Genomic DNA, 12,540 nt, shown 5'->3' with positions numbered 1-12,540 from the left:
TTGGTAATATAACATATAATATAGGTATACAAAAGGTATATGGTACATGATATAATGTATATGGATAATACATATATTTTACAACATAATATATATATGTGTTACGGTATATATATATATCATATATATAATATGTATTCTATACACATATATATATATATATTATACCACACACACACGTAATGTATATATATATTACACACCCACGTAACATATATATATGTATATCACACACACATGTAATATATATACATAACCCACACACACATAATATATATAATCCGTACATAATATATATTATATAGATATATATATATCACACACATATACNATGTTCCTGGCATCAGGTAAATGGTGAATTCCACTTCTCTTTCAGGGGGCATTCCCGCAAGATCATCGGGAAACACGTCCGGAAATTCACACACAACTGGGATCCGACTGATCTCCAGTTTTTCTACTTCCATATCCTGCACCAGACAGAGGTACACTCCATACCCCTTTTGTGCGTATTTTCTCAGCCTACGTATTGTCATCAGTTTTGGTTCGGGCTCCTTCTCGATTCCTCGATATGAAACCCTTTTCCCTTTCGGTCCTCTTAACATAATTTTCTTTCCATTACAAGCTATCCTAGCTTTATATTTCTCTAACCAGTCCATTCCCAATACCACATCTATACCTTCCAACTCAAACCGAATAAGATTCCCGGGACAGTTAACCCCCCTCTATCTCTATAGAAACATTCTCATATATGTTCTTACAAGCTACTACTAGTCCTGAGGCAGTCATTACGTTAAGGTTTAACCTAGTAGCAGATCTTAACCCCAATTTATCAGCAAACATACAAGAGATGAAAGAATTCGTGTCTCCTGTATCAAATAGAACTAAACCAGGCACAGAGTTTATTAGGAAGGTACCAGCAACGGTGTCGCTTGCTTGAGCCTGGGCGCTATTGACAACGAAAATTCTCTCCTGGCTTCCTGAATTGCTGGCCCCAACTGGCTGTTTTCCTCTATTGTTGGTAATATTGGAAGCAACACTCGACGGTCTCCCCTGGCTTACTTGTGGGACATTATTCCCTCTGCCATTTCCACCGCTAAATTGTCCCTGCCTCGGTTCTCCAGTAAACCCTCCCCCTTGATTCAGATTCAGGGGTGGATTCAGATAGCGCCGTAGTTGAATAGGGCAGTTCCTTTGCCTGTGCCCCACTCGGCCGCACTGGAAGCATGTAAGTTTCTCCCCTCGATAGTTTTCACCAGGGTGGATCCTCCCGCACCGTGGACATGGGTAACCCCTTACTTGGATTACTTCCCCCTTTCTTTCTCCTTGCCTGCTACTGGCTTCTCCAAAGTTTGGTTTCTTGCCTTCAAGTTTCGATTTCCCCTGCTGCGCCTCGGCCTTTCTCTTGTTTCGGTCGTACACCTCCTGCTGATCCAGGTGCACTTGATAATGGTCCGACGCCCGTTCATATGCCTCTTTCAAGGTCGAACACATAAACGGTGCAAGGGCTCTTCGGTTATCCCAGTCCATGCCGCGCACGAATCTTCTGGCCTTACTCACGTCATCCGGCACGATATCCTGGGCGAATCTTAGCAGTTCTATGTACTTTGCATAGTACTCCTGAATACTTGCCCCTTTCTGTCTCAGCCTTAGAAATTCTTCGCATTTAATTCCTCGAATTCTTTCAGTGTAAAACTGAGCCCTCAATGCTGTTTTGAAGTCTTCCCAATCGAAGTCTGGTTCTTGCAAAAGATCAGGCCCAGTTGTAGTCCACCAATTGTCCGCAGCCTTTGTGAGGTAGTACACAGCCGAGGATATTCTCTGATCCGCAGGGCAGTTTACTGCGTCCAACAACTTGTCAAATGTCCTGATCCACTCTTCCAGAACCACGGGATCTTCTTCTCCGGCATAGGTCGGAGGGTGTCTGCTGGCTATTGCTTTAGCATAATCTACTCGGGGTTGAACTTGATTTTGGTCTGGAGCCTGCTGAGCCATCATGAACTCAGCCATTCTTTCCATCATCTGCACCATGCGATCCATGGTAGAGGTTTCTTCGTTGCCCGCACTACTACGTGTTTCCGGTCTAGGAGGCATATATACTGAACAAGCAATCAGCTTCCAAAAGGGTTAGAATTTCGCAACCTAACCACCCCGAACGCAGCATCGTATCTACTCAATTACTATACTACAACGTCACTACTCACTTTACCACATTTATCAACAAAGTGCTACAGTAGGGCACTATAGTCAGTAGTGTATCCTACTTTCCGAATCATCAAACAATCACAATTACTAACAACAAACACATACGATCATTAACAGAGATTATATCACACAATGAACAATTTTCAAGATTATGTGCAGCAATGATAGGTGATCCCCTTTACTGCTATCCAGCCACCAGCTCCGATTCCGTTCCGAAAGGTTTACACTTGGGTTAGGGTGACACAGTAACTTAAGCTTATCTTAACAAACCTAGGTTGACTCGATCCTAGGCTCTGATACCACCTTGTGACACCCCCGGTTGTAGGGTTGACCAACCCGGGGTGTCACAGGTGATGCGAATACTCTCTTTGGGGCGCCGTTTGTATTCTTGTGCTCTCGGTGATTCAGGATGCATGCCCACGCATTAATGATCCCAACAGATACTTCCTGCTCCATTAGTAGTGACGTGAAGTCCAGTAACCTTGCAACTTTGTTTTTGTAGGTGAACAACACCTCATACCTGCGTCATGTTTGGTGTTAAACTATTATAATATAATGGACGTCTGTTAGTTTGTACAGAAAACAAAAATGCAAATCAATTACGAAAAGAGAATTAAGAGTAGAGTAAGCTGAATCCATTACATGTCGTTGTTCACACTTTGGGCAATCCATTGGTGGACAACAAATGACTGTGGTATTTCTTCATATTTGATGCCCATAATCTAGCTTATGTACTTGCATAGCATTGCGCTTTCCCCATCTTCACACTCAGTCTCGGTCTTTTGGAAACGTCACCATCTTGGTCGGGGCGCCAAACGGGGGGCCGCACATGTTTTTCTTCCCGCTATCTTGGTTCCCAATTATTTGCTAGGTGAAAAATACACATTAGAATAGGTTGATGTACTTGTGGTTTGCTGTGTGCATCATATCATTGGTCCGTGTGCACTTAACCTCACCATTTAACTATGGTGTCTGCAATTCCTAACCAACATCCACCAAAGTGGTGCGCACAAATAGTTTTTATTCTTGTACAGTGGAATTCAATACCTTTGTTGGGGTGCTCACTAGTTCAGCATTGGTTGGTGTAATTATGTTCCCCAACCAAATAATTTATTATTATTTTTAAAATAATTATAATTCTTTAACGGGTTACATTTGTATGAGACCGTCTCATGGATCCTTATTCGTAGGACGAGTCGTGTTGGGTCGGATCAACATGTAATTGTCATACTTATATGCGCAAATGTCATACTTATATGCTCAAATGTAATACAAATCAAACATAAAATATTTGTTACTTATAATAGAAATTGTAATACTTTTTTTAAAAAATGTAATCCTTTTACATTTTAATATAAAAGTATTATATTTTCCATCAAAAATAATTTATTATTTAATTTTACTATTTAAATTTATCCAATCATAATTTCTTGGGACTTGGCCACTTGGGGCAAATTATACCATGCACCGTGGTGGACGTAGCATTGTGCGCCAGGAATTAAAACGGCGTCATATTGTTAAGTGGACGTTATTTTGGGAATCACGTCCGTTTCCTCCGTTAACTTCCTAATATATATAAACAAAAAAAAAAAAGAAACAGTGAATTTGAATTGTTTGTGTTGTGGCGGTTATGGCGATCTTCTTCTCCGATTTGTGAACTCACGAATAACAAATATACAGTCGTAGCTCTTGGATTCTCAGGCATTAGGATATGCAAGGCGTCAATTCGCAGCAGGAGGTGGTTACGACTGAAGAACTCGATGATCCGGTTGGATTGGCTATTTCAGGCGATCGTAATCTAGGTTTTTTATGTTTGATTTTGTTATTTCTTTTGTGTTTATGAAAATCATTGAATTCGTATGCTTTGATTCGTGTGTTTTGATTATATGATACTGGTTTTAGGATTGTTTTATGATACAACTATGCGATTGGAAGGGTAGAAAATGAGTTTTGTGTATTTGTGTGGATATTATGTGTATTCCTTTAATGAACTGTGAGTATTTCAGGCAATGTTTCTGTGTATTCATTGTAGTTATATGTAAAACAGAGGGTGTATTGTGTTTTGTTTATCGAATGTCAGTCTGGTGGATTTTGTGTGTTTTTGTGAATATTTTGTGTATTCTTTGAATCAGGACTTGTTAGGGGTGTCAGTGAGTTCTATTGATGAAGCAAATGAGGTTTATAATGATTATGCTTTCAGGCTAGGTTTTAGTGTGAGGAGGGGTAAGCAAAGATATAGTGCTGGTACAAAACAATTGAAGATGAAGGAGTTTAATTGTTCAAAGTCTGGGTTTAAAAGGGTTTTAAGAAAGGGAAGTTATTTAAAAGTTGATGTACGGACAGGTTGTCGTGCATCTGTTCAATTTGATTTAGATGAAAATGGGATGTGGACTGTGACAAAGCACCAGAAGCTTCATAATCATGAGTTTGTTCCAACGACCAAGAGTTATCTTCTACAGTCACATAGATCAGTGTCTAGAAATCATCTTTCCTACCTAAAGGATTTGAAGAAGAGCGGTGTTTGTGTGGCTGATGGTTTACGGTTTCTTAAAACACAATCAGGGGGGTCACCATTCGTTGGTTTTACAAGCAGGGATGCATATAACTCGCTGTGCACTGATGTATTGAACAATTTGGATGGAACCGACTCAAACACATTAATTGAAATATTTAGACAAAGGCAGTCAAGTGAAAAGGATTTTTTCTTTGATTTCGAAGTGGATGATGAGTCAAGGTTGTGCAGCTTTTTTGGAGAGATGGGAAAATGATGCGAGACTATGAATTGTTTGGAGATTTGTTAGTTCACAATACGACATATCGTACTAACAAATATGATATGATTTGTGGTCCATTCGTTGGTATGAACCATCACTGTATGAATGTCATGTTTGGATGTGGTTTTTTGTTGAACGAGAGGATTGAGTCGTTCGTATGGTTGTTTAGGTCATTTTTAAGATCAATGAATGGGAAAAGCCCCCAGAGTATAATGACCGATCAATGCGCTGCCATGGCTGCTGCTATTTCCCAAGTTTTTCCAACCTCAAGACATCGCCTATGTATATGGCATATCAGTGAGAATTCAAAGAAGCACATCAAGGGACTAAGAAATCAAAATGATTTTCTAGACATATTCAATTGTTTGTTGAAACATACCGATACAGAGGCAGAGTTTGAGCTTTATTGGACAAGGTATGCTTTCATTAAACATTCTGTGTATTGGTGATGGTATTTATGTTTATTTAGTTATAGTATTCTATGTATTATATTTTTCCCAATTGCTTGCAGTAGTATACAGAGTTGGCAATTCTCACCCAGATTATGTGTATTCTATTGATATATTCTGAGTATTGTAGTGTTAGAGTATGTTTATTCTATTGATTCTGTGCTTTCATTCCCATGCCTTCATATCTGATAATACCCCTCTTATATTCTGTGTATTCAATTGAATGATCATGTGTATTTGTATATGAGAGTCTGTGTATGAATTATATTATATGAATAGGTGTAGTTAATATATATGTTATGGTATTCCAGGATGGTCACAACATACAAATGCCATAATAATTCTTGGATTGAAAAGTTGTATCAATGTAGAGAAAAATGGTGCCCTGCATTTAACAAAGATTATTTTTCTGGTGGTATTTTATCTTCACAAAGGAGTGAAACCACAAATCACTCTATTTCTAGAAGGTTATCCAAGACTGCTGGGCTATGTGATTTCTATAGCTCCTTTGTTGGTGTTGTTTCGGAGTGGAGGAGTAGAGAGAACGGGGAAGATGTCCGGTGTTCCCAAGGTGTACCTACAATGGCTATGGATCACATTATGATTCTTTCACACGCTAGGGATATTTATACGATTGAGATATATTACTTGTTCGAAGAGTAGTTTTTGAAAGGGGCATCATGCTATCAAGAGTGTGTTCAATTTGAAGGTGGTGTGTATAAGTATCACGTCTAGAGGCCGGAGGTTGATATTATTAGGCATGAAGTGATTTTTAACGTTAGAGAGTTAGATATTTGGTGCAGTTGCAAGCTGTTCACTGAAACCGGGATCTTATGCTGTCACTATTTACGCATTTTAAACGTGCATTGTGTGTCTGAAGTTCCAAATAAATATATTTTGAAGAGATGGACTAAAAGAGTTTTGGAAGACGAGAATGCTGGTATTATCCCCCCATCTCAGTGCTTTAATGTTCCCTCTTCTGTTTGGACTTTAGAGATCACTAGGAAATTTCAGAAGTTGGTTGTTTATTGCCAAGAAAACAGCGAAGCACGCAAAATTTTTGAGCAAGCAGTGTTAGATGCCAAGAGAAAAGTTGAAGATGAGTATGGCCCTATTTTCTTCGAAGGCGAAGATTGTGATGTGGAATCGTCGAGCGGTGTTATAAAGGATCCATCAAACAGGCGGTTGAAAGGGTTACGCAATAGGAGGGTGACTAGTGTGATTGAAAAGAAATACAAGAAAGCAAGGGGTCGAAAGCAGCTTGCTCATATAGCTGCATCTAAAACAAAATCGGTGGGGCAGTCTCAAGTTGAAGATGCTATTTCTAATATAGCTGGTAATGGATATCTGGTGCATCCAATGTCTGGAGGTTCAACATTTTGTCATTTTAGGTCAAATGCAAACCAAGAGGACAATCAGAGTGTGTCTTAATGTTTGTAGGTTGATTTCTGAGTAGGTTTTTGCTTGTTAGTTTTGTTTTTTCAAGACATGCAGTTGTACTTTTTATATACAAAACTATTACAAGTAATACACAGACTGTTTCCACAAGATACACAGAATTATTTACCACAACAACAGAAACCATTTGGTGTTATTTCTTTATATTGCACTCTGTAATACACAGAGTGATACTATGTAATACACAGAACAGTACTGCCGAATACACAGAATATGAATTGCACTCTGTAATATGTTTTTAGAGTTAGCAGACAGAGGTGGAAGCCAGGGTTTAGCATTAGGTTTTAGGGTTTAGCACCCAGTACTATGTATACAGATATATTTTTGAATACACAGAGTTGAAGTCAATAATACACAGAATATTATTATGTGTTATGGTTTCAGGGGTTAAGGTTTAGTCTTAGAGTTATGGGTTACCATTAACTGAATACACAGAAGGACAGCATGTAATACACATAATGTTACTGCGTAATACACAGAATATATAATTGAAGTCATTATTAGAATAAATTTTGTAATCAACAGAATAAACTTAATAGATATGGCACCCTATAATATAAGATGTGACAAAAAGCTTTTTTTCATTTTAGAGTTAGAGTAGTTTCCAAAATAAAGAACACATCTCAGATACTTGTTTCAATTTCAGTTTACAAAAATCATCATCTTTACAAACACGGTCACTTTGATTGTTTGTAGATTTCTTTGGCTGCATTTGTCACCTCTGGTAGAAGGGTATTCCATTCTGACATGAGTATGGTTGCGGCATATTTAGCTCTCAGTGATGTGAGGAATGTATTCTGCAAAAAATAGAATGCAAAATTAATTAGAAATGAATTGTTAAATATTTTAATATGGAAGAAAGTTGAAAGAATATTTTTATACTTACATCTTCAGGGCCTCCAGTGAGTCCTGTATTCTAGTCTTCTATTGATGTGCCTGTGTAAGTCTGTGTAATACCCCGTATTTTATTAACATTATCCTAAGGCGTTGACATTCCTAAGTTATGATCTTCAGATATTTCGAAAGAATTTTTATAAGTAAGTATAGTTGTTATTAAGCTGCGATCGTATGTGCCGGTCACGAACCGTAAAATTTTTGGGGGACGAATTTTCAGCTCGGATTTCTTTGGAAATGGATGATTAGGCATATATGACTAAGTATGAACTTCCTGCTTAGTTAAGTTGAAATTGGATGAGCTATAAGGGTCGAAATTTATTTCTGATCGTACTTCGCGAAATTTCGCAGTGTACTGAACCTAGCCCATTTTGGGAGCTTTTGACTGGAATAAAATTTTGGTGTCGGAAATTATTCTTTCTGGATTATTTTCCACCGAAACTTTATCTGTTTGGACCACAACTAATATGTTGTGGAGATATTTTATTAATATTATTATTATATATAATTGGATAAGCATCCCACATATTATATTTTATTATTATAATTATTATTATTATTATTATTATTGTTATTATTATTATTATTATTATTAAATATATTATTACGTATATGTATATATGTAAGGGATAAGATTGAGCAAGTCACATTTCTTCATTTCCATTTCTTCATTTCGTCTTCACCCTCATTTCCGTAAGAGAGAGAGAGAGAGAGAGAGAGAGAAGCAATTTTCGAGCTTGGATCGCGATTGGTTCGGTAAATTTCAATTTTTAATCGGTTAAATTATGTTTTACTCCTAGTTCATAGTTTTGGGTAGAATTTTGTTGAACCATATTCGTATTACCGTGTTTTATGTTAGGGTTTTAAGGTGAATTTGGGGAAAGATCCAAGATTTGCTTCCTACGGAAGGTAAGGAATCCCTTTATTTGGTTGAGGTTATTTGAAACTAGATAATTGATAGTGAATGATGAGATTAGGGGTTTTATGAATATGTTTCTATACATGATAATGGCTGAAAATGCATGTACATATCATATTTATGCCCATATATGCTTATAGTTGTGAAAATAGTGAAAGGAAAAATCAGGGTAGATTCTGGCAGTAACTTCCGTGATTTTCTGGGAAAAATCGGTAAAGTATTTTGATCCAATTTTTTTTAGACATGTAGTTCTATAAGTCTAGAACTACCATAAAAATTTCATAATTTTGGAGTAGTAAGTATGGTTTTCAAAATTTTTCCAAAACTGGTCCAGAGAGCAGAAAATCCGGACAGCACACTGCCAAGGGTAAAAATGTAATTTTCTGTGTTAATTCGTGAACCTAGGTGACCAAAACTTTTTATGAACATCAAGTACTATGAGTTAGGGTTCTACCATAAAAATTTCAAGTGAAAAAGAGTTCGGGAACTATCTTTACCGGCTCAATCTTTCAGACTGCGCTAGCTGAAATTTTCTTATAAGGAAGTGGTATTATGTATATGAAACCTATGTATATACGTGTAGTATATATATTATGTGTGTATTATGTATATTATATATATATATACACGTGTGATGTGTGTGTGTTTAAACTATATATATATATATGTACATATATGAGTATATATGTATAATTAAATGAAGGTTGTATCTCTATATATATAGTATGTGTAGTGTAACATATATATGTATATATATAAGTAATATATACATATTATATATGGTATGAGGTGGTTGTTAATGTGCCTAAATATTTAAGTTAAGCATGCTATGTATATTATAATGTGTGTGTAATGTATGTACAAAATGTTGTATTATGTATATTATAAAGCATGTATGTGCAGTGTATATATACTTAACGTGTATATATATACATATAGTATGTGTACTTTATGTGAATATGCATATGTGGGAAATGTTATGATTGAATGCATATATACATATGTGTGGTGATGATGGAAAATGTTTTGAGAAACAAGACTTTGAACTATTTTGAGAATGGTGATCGATTTAAAAAGGGGGACTTGATTTCGTGGAACATGTCCAAAAAAAGTGATTTTGACTCAAGGAGGATGAGAAAGGAAGGAAAATGGTTTTCAAACCCTTGGTTTCTAGTAAAGTTGAGGAGGACCTTGATTAGCCTTCGGGTGGCTTAAAGTGCCCTTGCCCAAGGTTGTTGTATGTAGTATGATCATTCATACTAAAGGTGCGAAGTCTATTCGCCGGGTACTATATAACTCGTTTGGATGAGGTATTCCTGCGGGGGTGTGCACACTTAAAGTATAGTTACTCTGAGAAGTCCGGGTAGGTGTCGTTTTTATGGACCTAGTAGGGCCAACTAGGGATCATTTTAACGAACCTTACGTCCAGGGGATCAGTGTTAGACCGGGTGATGACCACTGAACCCGAGTTCGATGATCCAAGTGGTCAGGGAAGGAGTTAAGTGAATACTCCAAAGGCCTCACGCTTTCTATAAAGAAACTAAGTGGAAATTTTGTATGAAAATGTAGTTACGCTGTAGCTACGGAAAGGAGATGGTGAAAAGTGAGGAGAATGTCCTTTGAGGAAAGATTTTTCAAAGAATATGTTTGAGAACAAATATGGGATTTGTGTTTTCCCTTTTTCTGCTTATATGCTTAAATGTTTAGCATTATATGATCTGAGTAGGCAAATGACTATTATATGACCTCGTCTAGAGGGAAAATGATTAAGATGATATTGAAATTGTTGCCTATTATGTGTATAAATTGCTATTCGTAAAGGTTGCAGGTAGAACCTCGGCCGATGAGTAAGGATAGGGTTTTGATGTAATCAAGTTTTACAAAACCTTTATTTAGTTTTGGATAACCCATGGATATCCTTACTTAGCCGTCGTGCTAACTGCACTTCAATGTGTTTCTTATCAGTTGCAGATTAGTGTGGGCCCCTGTAGCCGATGAGCTCGGAATAGAAGGGAAGTACAGGTTGAGGTCTACTCTTTGATGTAGACAGGGATTGTTATTAATGTTGTAAGTTTAGCCTGTGCACTTAGAGTGGAGTTTGTCAAAGAGGTGATAGAATTCACTCTAGGTGTGGCGGTAGCACCCGGTTTTCTGTTGATATGATGTAAGCTTCCGCAGCGTTTTATTACGGATTTTGTAATAAATGTAAGAGTTGAAAATTGGGGTGTTACAGTCTGCATATGCCTCATCGAGTATATGGCACAGTCTACAGCATTTTCTTCATTTTGCCAAGGCAGCTGCATGTATTGCACTCTCATTGATTTCATATTCTTTGCAAGTGCAATCTTCTTTGTTGCGAGATACTTAGTGAAGGCAATCAACTGTAGAATATTGATATAGTTGTGTGTAATTAGTATGCCAGAATACACAGAATCACAGCATGTAATACACAGAATATGTAGTCTAAGTCCTATACATAATATACTTTGTAATATACAGAATACACAGAATGAAATGTTAGAATACACAGACTCAGTCAGTAAGATACACAGAATTTAATAGAGATAAAATTTCTTACTAGTTTCTCTGGACAACCTTCATACTTGTCTTGTGCTTTAATTCCTTCGGGAATAGGCCTGTTGTCAATTATTTGAAGTCTTGATGTCAAGAAATTAAAGCACAACAAGTAGAAATGTTGGTGCCGGAGGATACTGAAGAATACCTGTTAAGAGTAGTCAGAAAAAACAAATCAGTTTGTGTTATATGGACAATTCAAATGAATAATATACAGAATTTAAATAATTAAGGTATAGTTATTTTGTACTTACAAGGCTGGCATCACTTATATCAAGAGAAATTGATTCTAGTTGGTGATCAATTGCTCCGCAGAATTCTTTCAAAATGGCCTTTGAGGCAGCACTCTTACTATTCTGCAAATTTGTTGCACTTTCCAACGTCATCTGCAAAAATTTGTTTTTTTTTTGTTATACAATGCATTGGTATGAATAAAGGAAAGAAAAAAAAAAGTTTAGAGTAAAATGGTTACTTACAAAAACAATTTCTGAGAAGAAAACCCTTTTTGGCTTGTCAACTGATCTTCTCATGTCCAGTAAACTCATCAGTTGGCACCAAATTTGCACAATGTTGGTAGATACATAACCGGATGCCAATGACATGAAATCGTCTCGATTAGCGACCAAATTGTTTCCTATATAAAGCATATCACTACACAAAGTAAAATATAGATTAATCATAAGGAAAATAACATGTTAAGTAATATGATATATGTCTAGTAAAAGTTATCAAAATGGAACTTACTTCATTGAATATTGACCACCACAAGACAAGAATGCGTAGTCTGAAAAGATTTTTTGTTTAGCTGAAATGTTTGTCAGCTTTGTTCTGTTTTGTGCCCAATATGGTGAGCGTAAGGCCAGAGGAAGTTGTTTCAACTTTCTTTGTGGTCTTTTCTTTGTGTGGACATCTTCAATATCCTCTTCAGACTCTGCAAGGATGCTGTGTATACACAGAAATATAATAGTCAATACACAGAATGATAGCATGTAATACACAAAATACTACCATGTAATACACAGAATATATAGTCTAAGTGAATTACAGAATAAAAATTTTAATATACAGAATACACAGAATGAAATGTTAGAATACACAGACTCACTCAATAAGATACACAGAATATAAGCACAAGTATTAGTAAATTATAAAGTGTTATAAGCATAGGTGTATACCTTTCAAATTCAATTTCAGCTGGTGTTTTTGGTGTTGTAGCAGATGGTGTTGAAGCAGATGGGGCTACTTGTTGTTGCTCTGTAGCCACTCTTTG

The 12,540-nt window shown here is 36.7% G+C and overlaps 1 protein-coding gene across 1 annotated transcript; it reads right to left on the bottom strand.

Annotated features, from left to right (window-relative positions):
- Positions 1-711: 711 nt before the first annotated feature.
- On the bottom strand, positions 712-2,037 carry LOC116029721. The gene has a single exon (XM_031271765.1). It carries the CDS (start codon positions 2,035-2,037, stop codon positions 712-714), a length of 1,326 nt encoding a protein of 441 aa, XP_031127625.1.
- Between the last annotated feature and the right edge of the window lie 10,503 nt (positions 2,038-12,540).

This window comes from Ipomoea triloba, chromosome 9 (genome assembly GCF_003576645.1).
Source record: "Ipomoea triloba cultivar NCNSP0323 chromosome 9, ASM357664v1".
NCBI classification, from domain to species: domain Eukaryota; kingdom Viridiplantae; phylum Streptophyta; class Magnoliopsida; order Solanales; family Convolvulaceae; genus Ipomoea; species Ipomoea triloba.
The sequence above is the reverse complement of the archived record's forward strand: the minus strand, read 5'-3'. Positions and strand labels throughout refer to the sequence as shown.

What these genes read in the sequence shown, in the direction of transcription:
- LOC116029721 (XM_031271765.1), bottom strand. Translation starts at nt 2,037, where the DNA reads ATGGATCGCATGGTGCAGATGATGGAAAGAATGGCTGAGTTCATGATG.